This window comes from Gallus gallus, chromosome 4, assembly GCF_016699485.2.
Source record: "Gallus gallus isolate bGalGal1 chromosome 4, bGalGal1.mat.broiler.GRCg7b, whole genome shotgun sequence".
In the NCBI taxonomy this organism is placed as follows: Eukaryota; Metazoa; Chordata; class Aves; order Galliformes; family Phasianidae; genus Gallus; species Gallus gallus.
The window spans coordinates 3,744,550-3,770,405 of NC_052535.1; the positions used below are offsets into that span (position 1 = coordinate 3,744,550).

Here is a 25,856-nt window from a genome sequence, read left to right on the forward strand (position 1 = left end):
AAGGAAGAAGAAAATCCAGCAGACCAAAATGCTCCTGCATGGTGCCATCAGCTCAAAACCCACAGCCACATCCATGCATGTTCTCAGCCTCTTAAACCCGCAACGACTGCTGCTCAAGCATGCTTTGAAGGCTATGCCTAGCTCAGACCCTCAAATGGCTGGAGCTGAGGCAGATGCAGCCACATTCTTGGCAGGTCTTCTCAGGGTCATCTTTGATGTGGAGAATTGCTTGGTATTGTTTTCTGCATTGATGTTTGCCCTTGGCACGTGGAAGGCAATGTCCTTGTGCACTGTGGCCCCTCGGTACAGCCCCACAGTTTGCAAATTGCTGTCCGGACATAACTCTTCAGAGGCCTCTTTACAGCACTAAAAGGGCTCCTTGGCTCTTATGGTTGGTTCTCAGTTGCCCACAGAGCAGCAGCATCTGTCCCTCATCTCCTCTCATCACATGCATGCAAGCAACAGATTTCATTTCTGTCCTCGTCACTTCACTGGGAGGATATGCGAGCTTACTGCCCACATATTTTTGCTGATAGAGGCCTTAATTCAGCATCCATGCAAAGAAGGGCAGGAGCCACTCTGCAGGAGATGCAGCTGGAGGTCAGGGATCTCACATAGTAACTTGGTTCATGCAGGTTTAACTTCACCTTGTGCTCTCCGGATGCCTTGTTGGATATGAGCAGCTCAGAGCAAAGAGGGTTAAAAAGTCATGGGGCTCTTTCTCCAGCTTTCAAGCAGCTGTGGGAAGGCAGATTACCTGCCCCCTCCATAGTTAGCTTCCATAAATGGTTTCAAGAGAATTCCCTCCTCGGCTGCTATCATCACACTTCATTAGGGAAGAAATGGCGATACCAAAGAAGCTCTTCCACCCACCACAAACACCTCCAGCAGCTCCCTCGTGGCTTTTATTGTCACTTGAGGACATTAGATCACAAAGGAGGTGCATTCTTCACATGAACCTGTGCATCTATCTCACATGTTTTGTATCTGCACTTCAAATTAAAAATCATTTCTTGCATAATACTTTTGAAGCTGCTGTCTGTCCCTTACAAAACAAACAGGACTCCTGAGGATGGGCTAGCAGTCCCTTTCCAGAGGCTCAGCTGAGTTGAGGCAACTGCATCTCATATGGCTTTCAACACACAGGGGAAGGGACTCAGGAGCCTTCACTGCTCTGATCAGACGTAAGTGTAGGAGGAAAAAAAACAGTAAAAACTCCAAGACAACAGCTTATCAGCATGAATTTCCTGGGTAGCTGCAGCAAACTCTCCCCACTGGCACAACAGTAGCAAGGTCCCACCGCCAGGTCTCCACCTGCACCTCTGTAGAGAGACGAGGGGGTGCAAATGCAGCAATTCAGTGCCTCATGGCTGCACTCTGCATCCTCCAGAGGCCTTTGCTTCTGACTCTTGACCTCTAACAAAAAAGACCTTCTCTGCTACGCTCTGGGTCAAGCACGCTACTCCTGACCCTACAAAATGCTGACAACATGTTCGGTTCTTCACTTTTTTCTTCCCCCTTAACAACAGGAACTTCTGTCCCATACCTGCACCCAATGAGCCACCAGGCATTTTGCCCTCAAAGGTGTCACGACCCCAGGCAGGGACATGGGTTTAACCGCGTGTCATCAATTAAGGAAACATCTCAGCAGCTTGAGAACTGCAGGATTCCTGGTTCTCACCCTTTCTCAGGCACTCTGGGCTCTGGCCTGTATTTGCTCTGTTTTTTCCCCCAGAAAAGAGCCCGCTCAGCTGGGGCAGGAAATGTCAACGCTGGCAGCAATTTAACCCTGCTGATTTTAGTGCTTGTCAAGGGCTAAGCAGCAAGCGAGTGATTACGGGATGGGCAGATTTCCGTCTCCCAAAGGCAGGGGCAGGAAGGTCAGAGAGAAAGCACCAGTCTTCAGCAGATGACAAAGGAAAGCATTGGAGGCCTACAGGCGGCCATAGATGAAATCCCATGCAGGAAACATTTCAAGCAGGCAGAAGCAACAACCTGGGCTTTTTTCCATGTATTTGCAGTTCAGGACAGATCTGGAGAACTTTGTACTTCGGGCCCAAATTAGGAAATTTGAGGGGGGAGGACCTGGATGGGAAATTAAAGTGCATTTTATAGACACAGTTTGAAAAAGAAATCTGTGCTTTCTCTGAAAACCATATAGCTTTCTCACAGTTGTGTATTTGGGCAGCAACACACACCTTCTGACCCAATCGGTGCTGAACTGAAGTTATTTTCTAGCAGTCTGGCTCTGAAGTCACACATCTGCAGCTTTTCAATATTCTTTTCCTTTTCCCCTTTCGTCCCCAACTTAGGCAAGAACAATGCCTTCTAAATGCATCTCCCTAGTGAAGATGTAAAAATATATAGCATCATTAAAAAGCTCTCAATGCTGTTCTTCTGTAAAGTGCTCTTTGCTCTCCTAACAGCACCACTTGAAAGCAAAAAACAGCTGGATCTCGCAGTAGTTTGTATTTCTCCTCCTGAGAATTTTCAATTACGAATTTTTGACTTACTTGTTACAAGAAGCATTAAAACTAATTTGCATTCCTTGGGACATTTTTTCATAAAGATGAAGATTTATCCCTCAAGCTAATCCCCAGCACAAGCAGTCATCCCACTACAGCTCCTCAGTAAAAATAATAACGAAGCAAAGACAATAAAGTCATTATATAGAGCTCAGCAAAGCTGGACTAATCTATATGTAATGCAGGAAACCCCAAAACGCAACCACAAAGCAGCAGGCATAAAAACATTCGCTTTTAAACCCACGTATAGCATTTCCCAATTGTGTCCTACAGAAACGTGATGTTAGGTTTTCACTGAATGAGACTAAAACACTACTAGAAAGATTATTCCTTCCCACTGCTGCAACTAAAGCTTACATACCCAGCAGCACAGACTTCTGCCACCACGCCAGAAAGCATATCTGTTGCACGATCTGCAGTGCAATTTGTGAAAGTGAAGTGCAAAGTGCAGTAAGTGTAGTTCTGCATGGAGCACGAGCTATTTTTGCAGCTGAGTGGGTCTCTGGATAACCTTGCACACTCAAGCAATTAATTCCAGAGTTGAAGGCAACTCTACGCTCGAGGACCTTCAAAAGGGAAAAAGAAATCACAGTGCCACCTCGGGTTCACGACTTTGATTCATAACAGATGCGAGGACCGCAGCTCTTGTGGTACCGTGTCAAGCCTGGAGACGTTTTGATGAATTCTGAGCAGATGGAGCATGAACACGATCCCTCACTCACACAGGTTTACTGTCTATCAAGTGATTGCGCATTCTCCAAAGCCATACTGGCATTCAGCATCCGGACCTCCCAAATACTTCATCTTCACTGCCCAGCACTGAAAACTCCATTCTCTTTTTCCCTTTCTTACTGACCGTGACATCTACCACAACGCCAAGCAACCAGAAATGAAATAAGAGCAACCATATCTGAAACCTCAACCAAGAGGTCGGGAGGCTTTGTCATGATCTGACATGGAAACAAACACTTGGTCTGATCCAGCACCAACCCTCCCTCCCACAACAACTCCTTTCCCCCATAGGACGGCATCTCTGAGGCTGGAGGATTCTGTGATCCCATCAAAGGGACCCCACATAACATCCATGGAGCCCCCCAGTGCTCACCCTCAGCTAGATGAGAGTAGCATAGAGATACGTATGAGTGCCATTGCTATTAAACGAGGAGCCAAGATATTCAAGAACCTACAATGGCTGGCACTAGCAACATACTCCTGGAGCTTGGAAATATTAACAAAAACTCTTCCCTTGTTAACATCCTCTGTCCTGTCACATACATGCAGGGCTTATCACAGTCCATTCTTCTCATCTCTCTTCGAGAAAAAATAACATGGAAACAGATTTTTTTTTGCAGTCACAGTATTTTAACGTTATCCCTGTAAGTCAAAGCAATTTGAATGATCATCTCTTATTGAAGCTACTTGTGCTGCCTCCAAAATGGCATTCTTCTTCTAAGAGTGCCTCATTCCTTTTTTCTTTGTTCCTATTTGTTTTTTTCCCTTGCACTTAAGGTGATTCAAACTCCTGCTTGCCCTTCCAGCCGGGTGCTTTATTACTCTGCAACCAGGTAAGGAGAAAGTATACCTTTCTGCTTGATTAAATGATTATGCTAAATCTTCTAGACTGCAGGAAATGAGCTGAGTTTGTTAAAAGGAAATCACTAATATTTTTTTATCTCACACAATCAGTTTAAGGGGATTATCTAATACATCTGTTCCATATGCCACACAACTCAGACTAAATTACAGACAAGTCTCCGGGAAGAAAACAAAGTCATCCCACTTAGAACACTCTATAGTGGTTTATGAGAAGAGAGAGGTAAACATTCTGTTGAACAACAGCGTATCAGTTTGAACCCCCAAATGGGACAGCCATGGAAGACTGAGGCCTGATTTCTGCTACAAGTGTAGCATCAAATACAACAGGCTCCTGCCCTGCACATATGGCTCCAGTTTACTGTTATCATAGAAGTACTGTTTGCTCATGCTAACAGCCTCCCCCCATGCCTGGGAGCAAGGAGCAAGTCATCAGCTGCTCCCTAATAGATGCCCATAACATCCATGACTCGCTGTAATTTGAGGGCAATATTAAGAAGAATGTGCAGTAATTACACAAGCAAACATGCTTATTTCCACTGCAGATGGGACTTAATTTCCAACCTGTTGCTGTTCCATACAAAGGAGGACAAGCACCAAAATGGGAAACACCCCTGGTGTTGGCCTAAAGCACTGGACCTATGGGCAGAACATCTCCAGAATGTGCCTCTATCACAAAACACACAGCTGGGCTCTCCTACCAACGCATGGAATCTGGTCCCATCTGCGCTCAACTACCCATCACACATTTAGGCACCTATGGAAGAGCTAAGTGCATCTATAGCGTTCTGCAGAAGTTTGGTGAGAGGGAAAGACACGACCCATGGCAGGACCATGGGAAGGAGGCACAAACACAAGACGGAGCTCACCGCAGACACTTTGCTGATGACGTCCCTCGCCACGGCAAGGCCTTGCGCGAAGGTGCGGGCTGCCACAAATGCTCGAGTCACTTGAAGCTTCAGCTTGCGCGGCACGTCCCCAAAGGGCTTCAGCTGCTCCGTGTACTTGCTGACACACTCAAGGTACTCATCCGTGAAGTGGTACTGTGGGTTCACCAGCCGGAACATGCGCTCCAACAGGCGCGCCCAGAAGTCGTTGAGCATCTCCTCTAGGTTGACATTGCCACCCACGTAGTACCGCTTCAGCTCCACGAAGAGGTCCTTGAACAGCTCTGAGTTCTGCATGTACAACCGGCCGTACGTCCGCACAAACATGTCGTTCAGTGACTTCTCGGCGTTCTCGAGAAGCTCTTTGAAGAACTCTAGGAAAAAGCAAGAGAAGTCACGGTAAATGCTGGCATCGGGCATTTGCACATCGCTTAACTTGAAAATGCAGCACAAAGAGACCCAGAAGAAATTGATTTTTTAAATGGTTTCCACATCTAATTTTCAAATAATTTCTCAAAATTCTTGCATGCTTTTCATAAAGCCAATCGCCCCTTCAAAACCAGTCTCAAAGCCCTTCTAAGGCTTGGATGAGTAAAATATCTTTGGATCCATACTAAATATCATGACAAAAGTCAGCAGAATGGAAAAAATTAAGTAGTTTCTTATGTTACCATTCAGCCATCTTGAAAAAAGTCATTCTGGAGCCCCAAACTACCAGACAGTAAAACAGAAAAAGTGTTCTAAAAAAGCTGGTTTAAACAAACGCATCTTTCTTTTAAATTACTGTCAGTTCACTCTCTGCAACAATGATAAAGCAACCTCAAAAACTAACAAGTTCTGTAGGTTTTAAAAACAGACCCAAAAATCTACCTTTGTGTTCTTTCTCCTCTCTTTCAGCTCTGCCAGATCTCAGGGCAGGGCCTGTCTCTAATTATGTAATTGGTTCTGATTGCAGACAGGATTTCAGATGTTTGTGGCAGTACAAAGAGAGTGCAATTAAGCCAGAATTTGCTCAAAATCCAAGGGCTAAACGCTTGACACTGACAAGAAGGCCAAGAGATTTTTCAGCTGACAGAGGACGGCTCCGGGTTTCACGGCTTTCAAAAAGCAAAGGCCAGCTCCAGTTCAGTGTTTGAGAACACCAGACAGACTGGTGCCGGAGAGCAGCCACTGTTGGAACACCGTCATGGCACCGTGGCAGTGACGCACACGTCTCTGACGCCGGCAGCAAGGTGACCCAGTGACATCTGGCACTCTGCATGCATCTGCCAGGTCAGTTTAAAGAACATCCCCCTCCAAGTCAGCGCTGCCAAAGACGCAACGCTTAGGAAAAGGCTTCGTTTCCAATGGAGGGAGGTGCAGATACTGCTGAGGGCAAACTGGACACTGCGAATAAGCTGATCTACATCAGCACAAGTGAAAAGACAATCTGCTCCTATGTAAGTGGCAGCAGTTCAAAGGAGAAAACCCAGCATTTAGTAGGTCTGATGAAAGATCACCCTGCTTGACGATCTTTGCCTTGGACCTCTGTCAGATGAGATAAAATAAAGAGGAGAGATTCATTAAGCTTTTTAGGCCATTTTGGAACACAACTCCACTTGTATTGGCACGGGAGGGAGCTACAGCAAGCAAGAGTAAGTACCATGGGGACTTCCACCATGTGCTGGTGGCCAGCATACACTCCTCACAATGGACATTTTCCCCACCCACCCAACAGAACCTGCAAAACTCTCCCAGGAAAACAAAACCCACATAAGCCTGCTGGTGCTCATCCATGTGCTCCGAGCCCAGCAGGACACTGGCACCCAGGGCGCAGCCTCAGGGGGGGCTCGAGGGAGAGGGTTATTTTATGCATGCCACTGCAATTGAGGATTCTGACCTCTGCTTTTCTGTGACTCATATTCAATAAATATTTTTTAATAAAACATGCCTCTGTTGGTTTTTTTTTAATCCTCAAAGGAGTAATGTTTAAAGCCAGAAGTTGTTAGAAGGAGGGGGTAGAATATTTTGGCGTGGTGTGAATTTAAACCTTGTTAAAATGTATTAAAGTATGCTGAAGTTCAGATTTTAGTCTTCAAAGTGGTCCAGTACAAACAAAGACTAACACAGAAAACATTTTCTGGAAAAATTGAAACATTCTTCGAGTTCCTGACGAACAAAGTCATGGGGCTTGGTGGTTGACATAGCTGTATATAATGCAGCCTCTTAGGAGCACAAGAGAAATGATCCAGGGAAGAAGAGATTGATTTCAAACACCCGACACGTCCTCTGTCCAATATCAGCAGGAACCTCCACTTTCGTTCCCATGACTGGCATTTCCTCTCCAGGAAGATTTTTTTCTGTTGAGTTTATACTATAGAGATTAGCTTGGTGTATATTAATTTCTAATTCACTTAATCATTTTGAAGGCTCACTTCCTTCCTTAGCTCAGACCTTTTAATATCACCAAATAAGCTGTTTACTTAAACACTTTCATACCAGGCACGAGATCTGGCAGATGCGTCAGCAGAACTCTTCACTAACAACTGCATTTCAAAATGACATTGATGTGAAATCTATCACATATTTCCAACCACTGGTCTGAAGGAACCCAACGCAACGTTTTAAGCCAAGAAAGTTATCTCAAGCAGTACATCTATGTTGCCAAACCAATTCATTCTCCTGCCTAGACTTAATTACTGGTTATGTTCTGAACTGAAAGTTGAATAAACTGATTCAGACTTTAGAGCAGTTCATCCCTTCACAAAGTTTAATCTGGGCTAAAACCAGGTATGCTCATTAATTATCCTAAAAAACAAACAAAGGGAAAAAAAAAAACCATAAACCTGATTAGTTGTAAACATCTGTGCACCTGCAGTCTTCTCGCCAACAGCTTTTCCTTGCCTAGGAGGAAGGTAAATAGAGGAAAGGAAAACTTCCCACCAAAACCAGCCGCTTCTGAAAGCCCCACACTGCATGGCTGAAGGACGCACCGTGCAGGTGCAAAGCTGTCGGTTCTGGCTCAGGAGCCAGCAAATCGTTCTCACAGTCAGAAAATACACGTTCAAGTGTCACTTTCCAGCTAAGAAGGGGAGGTGGACAGAAGAGCGTGTGTCTGTAGGGCTGGCACCCATCCTGCAAAGCTTCCCCAGTGCAGCCCAGGCCGCGTAGGTGGGGGTCCATAGGCCTTGTGCGGATGGCTGGGCCATTTGAGCCCCACCAGGTCTATGGAGGGTGCTGTGTGGGTGAGAGCCCAGGAGGCCAAAGGAAGACAGACACCAAAAGCATGATACTGGGGCGAGGGGTCTTCCCTCTCCCCTTAAAGAGCTTGGGTGAGAAACCAACCCTTTTCCTTGTACAAACCAGGGGTAAAGACACCTGCAGCAAAGAGAGGAAAGTCCAAAAGTCCTTTTTATGACTTCAGTGCTAATCTGACTGGTAACTCAGTCTGTCTCATTAGATATTAATCCTCCCCTTCACAGAAACAAGCTGATTAGCAAACGCCAGTGTAACCCAGCATTAACCTTGCCACCACAAGAAGAAAAATGGCAGGTTCCTCTCTTCCGTCTTGGCTGTTTGCTGGGTAAAATAAATGACCACCTTTCATTTGTATTAGAAGTTGACTTGTTCTCAAACAAAGCAAACACACAAAGGACTTGGTTGCTTATTTTACAGCACTGTAAAAGCACGTTTTACAGCTGTGTTGCAAGCAATCTGTACTCATTAAATTATCACTCTGACAGGCTTCCAGTGAAAAGCTGTCAAATGCAAACATTTTTCACAGACGACAAATCATAGTTTGCCAGTGCTCTCTGAGACTCTGCTATCCAGAGAGATGTCAGGCTCGCTTTGGCTTCCCGGTTATCTTGTTTAAACTCACAGACCAAGGGGTGGTCCCCAGACAAACAGACAAAAGCAAGCAGCACACAAAATCAGGAAGGGTTTCACCAAGGGATCCTCAGGAGCAGCGAAGTGGTTTTCAAGCAAATCCAGCACATCCCATCTCCCTGGTCTCCAAGCTAATAGCAGAGCACAGAGAGCTGTTTGGGTTACAGGGAGAAAATTGCCATTTTGCTGGGTCTGATCCTCACAGATGCAGGTCGCAGGCACGTGCCAGCAAGGCTGCGGCACAAGCTGGGACACAAGCTGCAGGACAGACAGCAGACAAGGTGCTAAGAACAACGGACAGCAGCACCATGTTCGGGTTGTGCAAAGTTAAGGGGCAGCATCTGAGCAGTCGGTATCAATGCAGAAATCTCACCGAAACAGAGGCTGCTTTAGACAGAAATCCTCCACAAGGAGTCTTCCTGAAAACCCACTTTCGAGCACCTTTACCAATCACTCTGTGTTTGGTATCAGTGTTATTCATGACTTACTGAACGCTGCAGACTGTAAGGAGGTGTATAATGAGCTGTCATCTCCCTAAGAAACGCTGCCTTCCCAACACCTTACACACTCCTTGTAAATGTATTTCTGCTTGCACGTTTTACTACTTTCCACACCTCAGCTGAGACCCACTGATGGAAAACCACCTTGTCACTCAGGAAGGTGCCAGGAGGAAGGGAGCAGAGCTCGGCCACACCATCCTCAGATAGTCCCAGGGCTGTCATCTGCAGAGCTGCCCTATGGCAGCAGCCAGAAAATCTTTCCTAACCCCGGGATGAAACTCTGAAATTTGTAAGTAAATCCTCTGGACCCTACGGACTTCGCTGCTCAGAGGAAGATGACATTTATAATGCAATTAACTTCTCGAGATAGAAAAGGATGTAATCTGCAGACAGGCAACCTACAGCTCTGGGCTATGTTTATTCTTCTAACACGTTTGAATTTCAGCATAGAATTTCAATGCCAGCACTCGGGGGAAAATCTAGGATGTCAGGAAAAAGTAAGAAAGACTGGACACAACACATCTGATATTTCTGCAATGAGAGACCTGGAGGAAAAGGAATTCCTGCTTTTAAACAAGCCCTTCCATAAAACAAACTTCCACAATGGGAAAATTTAACCACAGTCACTTGGCAATTTCCTTTTTTCAGGTAATAGGAGCAATCACCTGTTTGCAGCTTGAGGGCAGACCAGCCCTGGCGGTAACCCAGCACCTCCTGAAGGTGCTTCCACATTACACCAGTTTCCACAGCCAGAAGAATTCTAAACAACCTTCCTTCCAGGCTGTGGATAACATTAGCTATTTGAAGAAACAATCACTCCACCCATTGTAGGGCACAGGGCAAATTCCACCTACAGACCATAAATCCACTTCCTTGGGCTTTTTTAATGCTGAGTTCACAGGTCTCATCTGAAAACATCCTCAAAGAGGAACGGATGTAACATTTTCCTATTTCTCGTGCTAACGTTTTCAGATATTTAGAGTGGGATTTTCATATTAGACGGCTTTTGATGGGGGAAAGCCCTCAGCTGTACAGCACAGCCCTACCTAAATCAAAAGGCAGCTCCTGGAGATTAGAAGAACACATCAAAGGGGCACAGTGCAGTACAGCCACAGCCCATTTTGGCATTTCCCTACAAACACTGGTGAGGAGGGCAGAACAGCCAGCCCGAGCTCCCTCCAGCCCCAGCACAACCTCCATGCTCCAATCCAGGAGCCCTCGGAGCTCAACCCAGAGCTGCTCACCCTGGGGTGTGAAGTTCTGCTTTGTATTTCCTCATTGCACAGGTGCCCCTTTGTTGGCAGTGTTTGGGTGTACGTGTGTCCTTCCAAACCAGGGCTACGCCACATGTTTCCTTTCCCAGCAGCCTTCAGACGTTCTAAGCTTCCCACGCATCAGGTCTGCTTATTTTATAGCCATGTTTTCAACTGGGCTTGGAGTTATTCTTCTGAACATTTCCAAATTAACTATGCAAACTGGTAGACGTGCAATTATTCAGCTCACCTTAAGAAACAAATAAAATCAGATTCAAGCACACAGAGGGTATATGCTGTATTTTTATGGGCACAGCTAATTAGTTTTAGATAATTTGCCACCTGCCTTTTCAGGTATACTTTCAGTATGTTGTCCAGATTATGATTAATTAAGGACCGTCTGCCTTAGCAAAACCTTTAATTTGCTTGTCTGTATAGATAATGACGCTTTCTAGTGTATGCAGCAGAGTGCTGCCACAAAGAGATTAATTATACTTTCCCATGAAATGGTTTACTTATAAAACGTGCATAGCAGCAAGATGGATTCCCAGGCAGACACTCCTGCCCAACTCAGCACAGAAGAGCTACCCCCATCCCCTTGTATAGGTGCATCTGTGGATGCAAAGCCCACCCTGCAGCTCCTCCTACAACGCATGCAGGATTCACATCAGACAGGTAGAAGAGACTTGGGAGGAAAAGGCACCAATGTTTCACAGCTTCGTTCGCCTCAAAGCTGAAACCATCAGCAGCTATGCCACCTACTCCAAAGGAAAAAAAAAAAGATTTCTTTTCCTAAATGTGCCTCATTACTTTTAATACGCTTTCACTTCCTTTATTACATATATCACATTTGTAATTTCCACCAGGGAAAAACAAACCATAGCTTAACAACCTTTTTCCAGAAGTGCTGAGAAACCGATGAATACACAGTGTTAACACATTTATTGAATATGAACTCAGGAAGGGCTGGGCAAATCCACAAGCTGTTCCTCTGTCCTGTTTTCAAACATGTGTTAGCACTTACTGACATGGGAAGAACTCTTCCGCATAGTTAGAAGAAACACAGGCTTAAATCACACCAGTGTCACAGAAACAGCCATGATATGTGAGCCTCAGAGAGCTGGGAGGCACTGTCAAATCTCCCAGAACTTTGCTTAATTATTCAAATGCTTCAAGACAAAAAGAAAAAAAAAAAAAAAACAAGTGGGACGCAACCTCACAGAGGGGAAAAAGAGAAAAATAATAACCTAAAAGCAAACAAACCCAAAAGATTTCTAGAACTTCTTGTTTCTGGGGGGCCCAGGAACATTGAACCGTACCCCAGGGCTGGCAGGAGCTCAGGGAAGCCAACACTCAGCCCAAGACCAGTGCTGGCACACAGTGATCAAACTCTGTAAAGGAAGAGAAGCAATGAAAAGAGAAGGAAGATAAAAGCACTGAATGGTATCAGGACTACTGCCTGTGATTCAAGAAGCAAACAACAGCACATCGTGTCCTGCTCCACCTAACACCTATCCTAACAATTAGGAAAGCAGAAGTGCTCTGGTCCCTTCTTGGTGCATCCTGAAGGACGAACACAAGCTTAGTACCCTCCTCACCTGCATTTCCAGGGACTTTCCATGCTCATGCTTCCTGCTATAGCAGTTTTATCCCCAGGTAGAACATCCTTCATCCCAAGCTCCCAGCCCAGCAACCACGACTCAACACCATCCTCCCCAGCACTCCTCCCTTACTGCTGCCTCTCCCTGCTGCCCTCCAGCCTCCTCCTGGCTAATTTCCACCACACCCATTCCCCTGTTACTACCCAGCAGCTTTAGAACTGGGTCCAGCTGGTACCAAAACACCAACTTCCCACCCCAACACAGCAAACAGCAGCTGTGAAACTTTGAAGCAAGTCCCTTCAACCTTCATCCTGCATTTCTTAAGAGCTTTCTGGAGCACTCAAAGGTATTTGACACATGCACCTTTTTCTAAGCCTCCCTTCCTATGACTGCTGTTGAAGAGCCTGAGGAGGACCTGTGCTGCTGAGTAGCTGACAGCTTTCTCACTCCTGTTACTTCAGTTCCCTCCGTCTCACATTGCACTGAGCTCTCCCAGGCAGAGACAGTGCTCTTGTTCACCCAGTGTGCAAACAGCTGGATGCTAAGGTACATGTAACACTGACAAGGCAGCAGCACAAGCCACCTCCAGGGGAATATCATGCTCTCAAGCCCACTGCAAGACCCCAAATGCCACCAGCTCCATCAGCATCCAGGGAGCAGCTCCTGATGCTACACAAGCAATCAGAGCCTGCACAGTCCCTAGGTGGTTTCTTTGTGCAGGAAGGAGGAAGAGAGAGTTAATTTTAAACTGGCAAACAATAGCTCATTGACAGGTTGACAGCAATTAGTAACCAGAGAACACCAGACACGTTTCCTGTAGTCAAGTATAAAGCGTGCGGCCCACATCTTTGTCTTTTGAAATAACAAGATAATAAGAAAGGTTTACCTGCAATCCCAACAGCAGAACTGCTTGCACCTGAGATGGTAGAAAGAATACGGTTTGATTCCTCTAAGACAACACAGAAAGTGGTCTTGCCCATAGCTGAACCCTTCACTGAGTTCTAGAAATCTCATCTCCTTCCCGTTCATCTGAGGGGCAGGAGATTTCCTCTCCATGGGGTTTCCTCCCCCCAGTGATGCTGTGACCTCAGGATCTTTGGGAGCCTCCCAAAGCAGAGGTCGGCTCCCCCTCACTGTTAGCTCAGCATCGTGAACCTTCTCGAAGAACAAGAAAAAAAATCACAGTGTTCTGTTGTACCTTTTTAAAGATCTCCAGATGGAAAGGAGCCAGCTACGAGAAAAAGAATAAACAAACTTCCAGGGCAGAGAGAGCAGAGAAAGCAGACAATTTGCTTCATTATTGTTGGCGTGAGTGGGAAAGTGCAAACAAAAACCCACAAGTGGGATTTTCTAGAGGAAGTGTGTTGGTGGTTGCTCCCTTCTGCTTCTCCTAAATCACTCCATCTGTACCCCAGACAAGCACAAGTCCAAAACCAAGTCTGAAGGACCAGCTCTCAGCAGGAGGCAATGGTTTTCACTGCAAAGCACGAGGGATCATCCCACCGTTCTCCACCCAGGTTGGTAGGTGAGGTTTTGTGACCATCCTTTCTGGAGAGGGAAGAATGAGGCTGTGCCTTCACCTACTCTTGAGTGGCAGCAGATAGACCACACCGCTATGTCATTTGTATGTTAATGCAAGGTTCTAATGGCAGAGCTGTCTCCTCAAAAATGTATTCAAAAAACACATGGCTCTTGCACAACAGGCATTAAAGGTCCACTACATCTCCAGTCTCCCTCTGCACAGCTCCTGATGCACCAGGACTCCTGGGAACAGCCTTCTGCAGGTGCCACAAACATGAGGTACCCTGGCACAAGAGTGGGACAAGGCCCCACTTCCCTGCTCTTGCAGGCAGTTCCTGATAAAAGAGTTAATGTGACAGGAAGGTCCCACAAGGGCAGTTATTTTGGTCAGGTGTAGCATCCTGATTATCCGCCAAATTCTAACTTTAGGAGCCGGACAGTCACAGAGTTCATCTTTCACTGTTTGTCTCTGCTCTGCCTGGAGCAGAGGGAAGGAGACCACTGAGATGGAGGACAGCTAGGAAAGGCCTCGATGAAGGGAATGTGCCTCTCCTCTTCCCTTGGGACAGCAGCTCGCTCTCCTCCAGTAGTGCAAAGCAACCCAAAGGCTCTGTGTAAGCTACCCATCATCTGCAAGGGGACAATGGACCAGGAAAGTTATGTCCCACTCCCACCTCTTAAAACCTGTGCCACATGTAAAAGCCCTGACCTACATCCAGCCCAGAAGAAATAACCCCACTGAACCCAACCTGCGGCCCCACGTGCCCCTTGGGGACCGCTGCCCAGCTCCTGCTGCTCAGATTTGCTTTCTTTCCGCTTGTTGTCCCACAGGGGTTTCGTTTTACACTTTCATATTTGTTTTATCTTTGATACTAATGGAAAAGTCAGGGGGCAGCGGGGAGGAGCGGAGCAGAAATGGGACACTCAGCATTTAATAGCTTCCCAGATGCCGGCTGGGGCTGAGTAGTTTTGTGCAGATCCTCCTGTCGCTGGGGTACAACAAGCACCAAGCCTACTAAGTGTTTGCCTCTTGGGTACAACATTCTTAAATACCACTGGAGGCAAAATCTTGCTCGTCTTCCCTAAACACAGAGCTCTCAGAAGAGACAAAACTTGGTTTAAATGCAACAGCTTGCTAAATGCAGAGGCAACAAAGCAGCCAGCATTTCACAGCAGTCGTTTAGCAGTCCCTCTGCTCACAGGGTTTTAGGGATTTGCTTTCCCCTCATTTGCTGTGCAATGAACCCAGAAAACAGAATTTCTCCCTAAAACAGGCTTGGCACAACAGTTGTGTCTTCTGAGAGATTCAGGAGGCGTCTTTAACAAAAGCAAACAACAAGAGAACAGCTTATCTAGGAAGAAACAGGATAGCAGAAATGCTAAAGACGAGCTATCTGCTGCTTCCTGCCCTGTTCCAATTCCTCAAAACAGCTGAGCCCAATTTCTGTTCTGGCATTCACCTCGTCTTCCCAAAACCACTGCCCCCAGCATGGAAAACTTCAGCCTGAAAGGTCAGCGGAGATGAAAGTTCAAGCTTAATAGAAGGGATCAAGCATTTAAACAATCTTAATGTCACCATTAATCCTTCTAAAATTATTAATCCTTGGGAGAGCAGAGGGGCATTGAGCGGAGAAGATGAAAAAAGGCTGCAGCCACTGCTGTGCCATGAGATGTGGTCACACTGCACAGCTTCACTGCTTCCTCCATAGTAGCTCAGGACAGACACCACGCCAGAGAACTCCTCCTGCATCCCATGGCTGTTGTCATATAGGGAGATGCTTATATGGCCAGGGAACGTTGCCCACTAATTTCTCAGTGAAGCCTGTAAACGTATATCTGACATCGCATATGCTAGGGGAAAAAAAACCAGCAAATCCTCACCTTAAAAACATGTAGCAATGGAGAGTCCAACAACTCCCGAAGCACATATTCTTTATTAAAAAAAGTATTTCCCTTATTGCTGGAAATATGTACCTTTCTGCTACGCTGTGGCTGGGCTGGGTTTAAAATACAACGGGAGAAACCCCCAGGAGCATACAGAGCTGTGCTGTAAGCAAATATTTAGACAGGATATATAAGATATTGGACTCCAAAGCTCCAGTCTTCTCCCTGTGCCCGCAAACCAAACACACACAGAAGAACCTGGCGCTGTACAATTACATATGAGAAGCTGAAGTGACTCGTGACCAGCCATTTGGGGACTGGTAATCAGGAGCTCGTTGTATGCTCTTGATTAAGAGGAGATAATCCATTGCTGAAGCACACGGCTTTGGTGTCAGATCAGAGCAATTCTGGCAACTGTTCCAACTTCACATAGCGCTCGAGCAACAGCTGATGCAAAATGCTCCCACAGCCACAGGACACTGTCGCCTCCATCCAAGGACTGTCCTTTCACAGTGGCAACTGCTGCAAAGGTCAAGCACATAGCAGAGGCAGCACGGATTTGCCTCTTCTCTTGGACCTGAATGTCAAGGCTAAGAGAATAGCAACCAGAGAGCCTGCACCAAAGATTTCCAGAGAGCTGGGGGGGGGTCATGGTTTGCTTCTTGCTGTGAGAGAGCTGCTTCCTGGAGTGTCATCACCAAACACAGCAATGTGACCCTGGCAAGGGGAGTCACTGCTCCATTTGCTGGGAGTTAAGTGAATTTAGGACTCTGCAATAACTCATCTTTCCTATTCAGTCCAACTACACAGTGTAGATGATTTCTTGTTAAGCAGAGGAGGATGCATGGCTTGTATTCCGTCAGCTTTACTTTCATTCAGATGGACCTCGCTACTGGTAATGAGGCGGCCCTAAAGAGCTCCAAATGCTAAAACAGGAGCAAGGGACCATGCAAAGGAAGAGTCTGGAGGGGGATACTATGCTTTCCAAATCTCATCCCCAGAGCTCAGGGCAAATATATGGGCCTTGATTATCTCCTCCTGTTCTGAGCTGGACGTGTAGCATCCAAGCAACTGCCAAGCCGCCTCCACCAGCTTTGTGTTCCAATCACCTTTCTCTTTCCAGTTATTTCAACTTACTTAAACTGAAAAAACATTCAGAGTGCCCCAAGATTCAAAGATACACCCAAAACACAATCAGAGGGGGGGCAGCAAACTGGGAAGGCATCTTAAAGCAGTGTTTCTCCCAGTCTCTCTTCCACCCTCCAACTATCATTAACTGGTTGTGTAAAGGATTAAAAAGGGTCCTTGCAGAGCCTGTAGAGGACAGGTATGCCACATACTCAGGGCAGAAAAGTCAGACCAACTCAGTGAAGCGTTGGCAAACTGGAGAATTGATCCAGAAAGTGTAAAAGGAATGTCCCCCTGCCACAAAAGGGCATCTGACAAGAAATCAAACATTCAAATCAAAAAAACAGAACATGCACGACCAGATTACCGAGCATCGAGATTGTAGAAAGGAAACAACCACCACAAACAGCCAATCAGTCCATAGGAGGTAACACAAACACCCAAAACCACCACAGCAGCCCAAGCAAAGAGCTCCAAAAACTTGCCATTTTTTGCAGGGAACCTTAAGAGAGGGAAAGGGCTGAGGGCTTGAGAGGGAGGCTGCTCAGCCACCACCTGCAGCACCCTGTGACTGGGGTGCAGTCAGCCTCCAGGTGACTCGGCCAGGGAGAGGGAGGCAGTCCTGATTGAAACTCTTCCAAGAGGTAAATAATGAAGGATGGGAATCAGTTAATTTCTGCTTCCACCCCAGGTAAGATTAAAAAAAAATAATAATCCCTAAATCAGTTTTGTCTACAGCAAATGAAGATTTAGATCTGATATTAACAAATGCTCAAAGACGGGAGCGTCAGGCTTGGGGACAAGCTTAAGAGGTTGCTAATTCTCCTTCATTTGTTTCAAAAAGGGCAGAGAAGCATGCTTCAGGGACAGGCTGGGCACAGCAAATCTAGCTTCCAGGAACAGGATCACTCTATCCGCTTCCAAATTTGCCTTTCAAGGACTCCCAGGATTAAGATCAGAGGAGCCACAGTGGTGAGGGCAGCAGCAGGCATGCTGAGAGCTGCTGATGGCAGAACCACGCCACGCCAGCAGAACAGCTTCACAGGGCTCCTTGTCAAAGCTCGCCCAGGCTGAAACACTGTGCTTTGAGAGGGGTGCAACTTAGCCTAATGCCCTCCTCTTGTCACACAGTCCTGCAGCCATCTCTCACCATGAAAACGAGAAGACACACGGAGCAACACATCTGCACCATGTCAGGGATGCTAATAGAGTGAACCAAGCATGCCCTTTGTGTTCAGTGCAGCATTTTAAGAAGCCTCGTTGTTCATTAAAGGTGAAGCAGATGCTGTTCCTCTGGCCTCTTTCAAAGGGCTTATCTATGGGCTGGATTTCATTAAGTGCCTTGCTCTGTATTTAATAAGCTTGCAAGTCTAGACACTTTGGTTTTCTCTCTATCACCCTTTTGGTGTAGCAGCAGGTAGAGACAACAGAGGTTTAAGAGGGAAATACTCAGGTAGTAGATCTAGATGCTATCAAGATGATTGCATAATTTCACTTTGACTCACTGCAATTTCATACTCGGGGACTTTTTCCTTCTCAGAGGTGCCAACTTCTTTTGAAGGAAAGGGGCTGCTACTTGCTGCAGCAGCGAAGAGGAAGTCCCTGGGAGGTTCAAGGCACAGATTTCAGGGTGTTGGTTCACAGGGATTCTCTACTAACAACCAAACAAGGGAGAAAAAGACCCTGAAGAACTGTGCATTGGAATCGCCCTCTGCTAACAAATGGCAGTGATGCTGCAGGGGCACAACAGAAGTCCTGACAACCAGTCCAGTCCACCTAACTCATCAGATACATTCACATGCATCTAGGTGTCACCTCATCCCTGCAGCCAAGAAGGACAGCCCGTGCAGGAGCACGATGCTGGGGCACACAGTGAATACAGGACACTGGCACAGGTGAGTGCCAGCTACTTCCACTGGGAGTTTCTTCCATCAGGCTATGAGGAGAGCACAGCGCTCCTGCTAATCCAAGGGCAACACTGAGACCAGACATTTGCTTATCAGTCAGCAACTGGTGTCACTTGAGCGATGGGAACTCAGCCGAGACTTTGTTCACTTTGCTCCTGACCCTGCATCACACTTGAACCCTCGGTTTCCACACAAAGACATCTCTGTATTTATTTATTTGCTGCTCTACTTAGCCCCAAAGGCTAAGTGAGCTGATACAAACCCTGCTGGTTCATAACAGACTGGGAAAGATCCACATTTCTGTGGATCGGGGCTGCAAGATGTGCATGTTACAATCACATGCACCACAGGGATATACAAACAAGCTCACTGCAATCTAAGTTAACAGCAGCACAGTTTTTCGAAAGATTAATCAGAAAAAGCTCTCTCTTTAGGAAACAAACAACTGCAATCAGCAAATATTTCTCTCGCGTGGGATTGCAAAACAAGCCATGCGCTACCCTCACCACCAGAGCAATGAGTCATGAACTCCTCCAGCAAAGGGGGGAGGCAGAGCAAAACAACTGCACACAGAACAACAGGATGGGAATTCTTAGCACTTAATGCAAAGGAAAGTAAGTTCAAGATCTGTGCACTCACCATCAAACTTCTTGTATCTGGAACTAAACATCGTTTGCAAGTGATTGCTAAGCTCTACGACGGCGTTTCTGAAGTCGTGTTTGCTCAGTTGACTGTATCTCTCTTCCATTTCTTGAGTGCAGCACGTGTAGGCTTGTGAGCAGACTTTCAAGTGGTCGCCTTAAAAACAGAGTAGAAAAAGCTCTAAGTTAGAGGAATTCCCTTTGTGACTCAAAGAGGTCAGTGTGTGAGGCCCCGTGGTGGCACCGTCCCCAGCATGTTTTAATTACTTTCAGTTCAGTCAGTTAATACATAATGCACCACATCAATGACATGGGTCCTTTTCGAACAGCAAAATCCTTTTTTCCTTCTCCTTCCCTTCAACTATCACTGAAGTATTCTAAGAATCAAAGATATCACTGATATGAAAATAAACTTGTTTTATGTAACTGCCTGTGAAAAGACTTTACATTTCCCAGCTTTTAATTTTACAGTTTTCTGTCATCATCTTGGGTGAAACTGTGTTTGTTTTGCAGAATTCAAACATCTTTTTCTTCCCTCGCCCTGAAAGATAGCTCTCATAAAAGTCTTATGGCTCAAGATTGCTTGGCCAGAGGAATCGTAAAGGGCTCCAGTATCTCCCTTACCCCTGAGTGCCTCAGCACGAGGAGACAGATGGAGAGAACTCCCCCCGTAGGTCCAGCAACAACCTCCAGTGCTGCTGGTGCTCACCAAGACTCACCCCAAGAGCTGCAGGGCACAGAGAATCACTACATACCTTCTGAAGAGCCACCCAGACTGCTAAAGTATCAGAAAGGTCTGAAGTGAATGAGAGCTATTTCTGCTCTGTGCAAAACAAAGCCAGACCGTGGTCAGTGCAACCAGACCTGGCCCACAACTGCACGATTCACCCAGCCACCAAACCTTCACATCACTACGTGTGACTTTCTTGCCTAGAACTGTTGGCCACTATCCTTTCAGACAGACCACCTTTCAAAGGGGAAAACCATACATATCAATTAAACACACACGCACACATTCCGTCCCTAAGACTGCCATCTCCTAAGCCAGTTTTCCTTTTGTGCCACAGGATTGGTTTGTTTTCTCAGGCATTACAGAGAGACCTCGACCAACAGATAATTCTGCCACAACTAATTTATTGCATGAGACTGTCTGCTGCTTGAAGTCCAGTACAGAAAACAGCCGTGCTTTAGACAGCCTTCAGAAAACAAAGAAAAAACCTCACTGTCTCCTTAGAGACTCTTTTTTTTTTTCCCCTTTTTTCTTTTTTTCCCCCCCCCACATTTTTGCACACTTCTTTTCCTTCCAGGAACACCTCCACTGACAGGCACGCTGCATTAGGACTAAGGCACAGTGCTCGTGATACCTGGGCATACAGAGCCTGCCTCCCCAGCCAGCATTCAACCAAGCAAGTCCCCAGGCAAGGCCATGCTATTTCACTTTGCATCCCTTTCGCTCCAATTCCAATACAGGACTAAGCCTCCTTGACACTACAGAACACAAATAAATAGCAGCAAAGTGATAATTACTGCTAGAGCAACAGCTAGACTTGAGATGTCAAAACCATTTAATTTTAAAACACTTGAATTTTTTTTTTCCCCTAAATTTCAGATGGAAATATTTTACCTGACACGCACTCCATGATTTCAGTACCATTTTCATTAAGCATTTCTTCCCTTGGTGATTACAATTTACATACTTGTAATTCTTTTGTGTTGGAAGGGCAAACCTCTACCCTACTTGGCAAGCTCAAGCCTACTGTCAGCAGGATTTCTTTTCTTCACTGCACTTCAGAGACACTTCTGAAGTTGTCCACAAATGCCTCAGGATCCCCAGCAACGACTCCAATTTATTTATTGATTAAAAAAAAAAAAAACAACCACCACAAACCATTAAAAGCCCAACATGTTTCAGAAATACAAGGAACGGTTTTGTATCTATTTACACTACTAAACTGAAGTTAACATCTCGCCTGTCTGACAATGCCTTTTTCTATTACATTAACCTGCTGCTTATTCACCGTTGTAACAACTTTTGCCCGTGAGGTTATAAATAAACCTAATATTGATCCGATGCCTTCGAAAAAGAATTACATTGCTTTATATTTCAGAGTGTTGAATCAGGAGCTAACATTTCAAAGCAACAGCATCTCTCTTTAATTCCTTTTGTCTCAGATTTGCACGGTGCTTCTCCAGTACACGCTGCAAAGCCAAGCAAGAATACTACTGATAGGATCTGCACAAGCCTGATTTACTATTTGGTTGATCATTAACAAATTACTCTCCAAAATGCAACTCAGGCATTCAAAAACGAATGACCAAGCAATCTAATTATGGAAGATATTTCTCGGTCATGTCAGCACTATGTGGTCTTGGCTTGTGATCAAGAATTAGCTCTGTCTGGAGCTGAGGAGCTCCTGCTACTGAGTGCTAATGCAAGGGAGGATGCACTGTGTTACTCAGTGGTAAAAAAAAAACAACCAGAAAGTTTGAAGCTTTTATTGAAGCTTTACTATGCCACAGTGGAAGATGCCACTGAGAAGTTACCTGAAGCCCATGTTTTCCCACAGGGAGGGTTATCCCTTAGCACTTCCACATCATTGTCTGAGTGAAGCATCAGGCACTGGTAGCTTGCAAGGAATCTCATTTCTAGCTCTCACTTCACACCAGCTCACAGGGCTCTCTGCTTTCTCCCATTAGGCAGCACCCATACACAGGGCTCATTCCCACGTGTAAGTTTCACCCAGAACACAGCAACATGGAGCTCAAACCAAGATACCGCTCTTAGGTCTTCCTGCTGGCAGCGAGAGCTCCTCTACGAGAAAGGAGTTAAAAACTAGGTATTTAGGCCCACTTAAGCAGACATCTAATGTTTATGTATATTACATAAAGAACACTCATTGTGTGTGCTCGCTGTCAAGGACACATTTGGCAATAATTATTTCTCAAGTTGATACTCATCAAACAATGCCCATACAAGGCAACCCTTCATCTACTGTTGAGTGTTAAAGACTCTGCAGCTTTTGTAATTTATCACCATATGAGCCCAGCAAAATATAACTCTGCCACAGCCTCCTTTCAACTTACGCTTTTATTGAATTGTTTGTCAGGGTTTGCAATCATCACATTGGGGGCTGTGTGGCAAAAAGAGCTTAAGTAGCAGAGAACTACTCTAAATATCTACTGCACATGTACACCATACCTGCAACTTGTCAAGGACTTGTGGCAGATCTTTTCCATAGCCTGTCACAGCAGGACTTTATATCTATTTTATATTACACACATTATATAGAGAGAGAAGTAATGGACCAAAACTAGAAGAGAAGCTTGCTCCTTGGCTACTTAGCAATACACCTCTGGGGAATGGAACGGGGGTTAAAGACAGAAATGCAATGGTACACAATGTCACCATCTGCAAATCTAAGGAAATGTGCTCAGAAAGGTAATCTCACAAACTTATTATTTAAGCCGTTACAGAAATGCCACATTTAGCAGGCTTTAGGCACATGAAGTTTCTTCCAAATCAAGCAACTATTATGCAACACGTTGGAAAACATGTTTTCATCGAATGAGTAACTGTGCAGTACAAACTCAGGGGCTCCATTATCTTGAAAAGCAGCTCCCTTCACTAAACAATTTTCCAAGACCTTTTCAAAATGTTGTTTCTGGACTTCCAGGCTAAACATGCCATTCCCACCCTGCTCCTCGCTGCCCTGACCGAGCTCATACTTCAAGTACATCTGGCTGTAAAAGCAACTTTCAGAAGCCATTAACTGGGAGGCTGAGGGGTGTTACCTCTTGAAAACTCTCCTGTGCACAGTCCAGCCCTTCATTGAAGCTTCATCAAGGAGCCAAAAGCACTTTATGGTCAGAGATGTTACTGTTGGACTTGGTTCTTGTGTGCGAAAAGCCAGGCTGGTGGAGCATTTGGAGGTGAGCGCAGCTCCAGGAGGAGCATGCAGGGCCACCAGCACCTCAGCCTCACAGCCCACCACTGCCCCTCTGGTACACATCAGCTCGTGTCATCTTTAAAAGAGCTTTATGACTTCCTCTGAAGCTACTACAAAAGGAATCCTGGACTGTAATACCGGACTCTAATCCGATTTCACACTAGACTTACATTCTAATTATCACAGAATATTAGGCTTCCACCCATCATATATAATTGACATGCTACAGAGGCTTTACAAAACCCCCAACAAAGATGACAAGAAACACTAGCATCACCCTTGAGCACAGCTCTGCTGCTCCGGCCCCATTTTAACAAGGGACAAAAAGAATAAAGGCAAACGTGAGACTGTGATTGACTCCCGTGGAGTCATCAAGAAAGACGTGGCTATCGAACCATCCACCCACCCCGACCACCTCTAATTGCACCCAAAATACCAGAAGCCTCCCAGTTTTCCCAGCTACAGGAGCAAGGGATGCTCAGCACCTGCAGAACAGCCCGTAACGCTGTGAGCTGTTGGCACAGCCACACGAACAGGGCTGCGTTGCTCCCATCGCTGCTTGCAATGCTTTTAGATGTTTACTCATAAAAAGTGCTACACAAACATGGATAGCATCTGGTCACAGTAATATTTTCAGGTGAAATTATACTAAGTTTCAAATAGTAAAAGGAGGAAAACGTCCTGCTCTAGGAGATGCCTGACACCCAGAGCAACCCTACTGCCTTCTCCTAGGCTGTCTTACATATGAACAACATTTGAAGGCACGCTTGTTGCCTGGTATAAGCAGCAAACTTGAATTTTGAGTGGATGGCTCTTACGTGTGCTTTCCTCTTCCACCAGTTGGTCAGACTTCACTGCTTGCTTTAAAGCAGTGCTGCTCTGGCACTTGTGTTTATTTTCCTATGGAGAACACTCCTGCAGAGATGGTCGCGTGCCAGGAAGGAAGAGATGTAAAACAGCACTGAGATTCTGCTAACAGAGGCAACGCATCCGCTACGGCCTACAGAATTAGAAACTTCTGAGCGGGTCTGACCAGGCTGGGACATTCAGACCACATCTCCCTGATGCTCCTGAGCACACAGTGCTATTTCCATCCCGAGTCACGATTTCAAACACAGCTTGCACACTTCAACCACCTCCCCACATTTTCCACATCGAGACCTTTCACAGCCCCACGAGCCCTCTATCCATCCAACCATCACAGCTGTTTGTCTGCCCACCCCACCTTCCAGCCACCCAGCACTTTTGAGACCAGAAGCCATCCTCACGCACAGTCAGCTCTGAGTGCTGGTTATGAAAGTAGAGCAATTTGGCAGTGCAAGCCAACGTGCAGTGTATTTAACATCCCACTCAATTAGCAACCGTTTTATATAAATGGTTTATTTGCCTTATTAATATTAAAGCCACTTGTTTCCTATGCGCTTCCACTTAGGTTATTAATCAATGCGTGTTTCAGTTTTTTGCTGATTACTCTAATGGCACAGAAAAATTCCCCAGACTCATAGAGAAAGCTTATAATATTGAAATGATTTTTTTTTTCCCTCTTGCAAACTCATCAAGCAGTCAAAACACACTCTTTGATACCCAAACCAAAGCCCTTTCACCTACGCTTAACAACAGTGAACTATTTTTGGTCAAGCTTTACTGCATCTGTTAACTCAGCTGCTAATCCATCTTGCAGGCATGGGGAACGCCAGCACACACAATGCCTCGGCGACATACCTCCCTTCAACACAACAAATAATTCTAATCATTTCCATCGTGTGTACCTACAGTTACTTAAAATATCGTACACAACCAAGGTCTGTCTGGCTTTTATTTTTCCATTTTGCTTTGCTGACAGCTTCAGGTTTGCAAATTTACTGCCAAGAGGGTCAGGGACTGAAAAGAATAAGAGAGATTTATGTCTATGTGTGCACATTAAGCCAAATGCACATTAGGAGCCTTAATTTTTGTTCAGGAAAAAGCAAGTTAGGACACAAAGAGGTCCCTTGCTTTCCAGCCGTTTGAGGCCAAATGTTCGTGGTCGTGCTTGTCTTCTGGTCAAAGAAGCACGGCCCTGAAGCATAGTATCATTAAGACTGGAAAAGACCTCCAAAATCACCAAGTCCAACCTCAACCCACTCCCACCATGCCCATAACCACGTCCCTCAGTGCAACATCTCCACAGTTCTGGAGCACCTCCAGGGATGCTGACCCCACCAGTCCCTGGGCAGCCCTGCACCAGTGCTTCTGAGAATCATTTTTTTCCTAATATCCAAGCTGAACCTCCCCTGGCACAACTTGAAGCCATTACCTCTTGTCAAGTGCACCTGAGTAATCAATACTAAACCGAACACAGGGACATTCAGGAAGAACCCAAGCTTAGACCAACACTAAAGCCAACATGAATGATTTCAGGGAATCCCAGGCTCCTAATACAGTTCTTAAAACCAAAACAAGACGAAAGCCTATTTCCCACCTCAGCTGGCCCCAAAACATCAAGAATTAACCCCTCTCTGGGCAAGAGCGAGGCCCAGGTGTAGCTATGGAGGCTCCAGAAGGCTCCAGGCCTGCACCATCGCCATCAGTGAGCCCTCCGGTTGTCTCCAAGAAATCTGCG

General features: G+C 45.8%; 1 protein-coding gene across 2 annotated transcripts in view; it reads right to left on the reverse strand.

Moving 5' to 3' along the window:
• GPC4 (glypican 4) overlaps positions 1–25,856 on the reverse strand; it is a 62,747-nt gene that overhangs the window by 17,596 nt on the left and 19,295 nt on the right. For both annotated transcript variants that reach the window (XM_015278449.4, XM_046940986.1), the window contains exons 2-3: positions 19,306–19,464; positions 4,988–5,379 (exon numbers count right to left, since the gene is read on the reverse strand). In XM_015278449.4, coding sequence (XP_015133935.1) covers positions 4,988–5,379; positions 19,306–19,464 — 551 coding nt within the window. The remainder of the gene's footprint in view (positions 1–4,987; positions 5,380–19,305; positions 19,465–25,856) is intronic.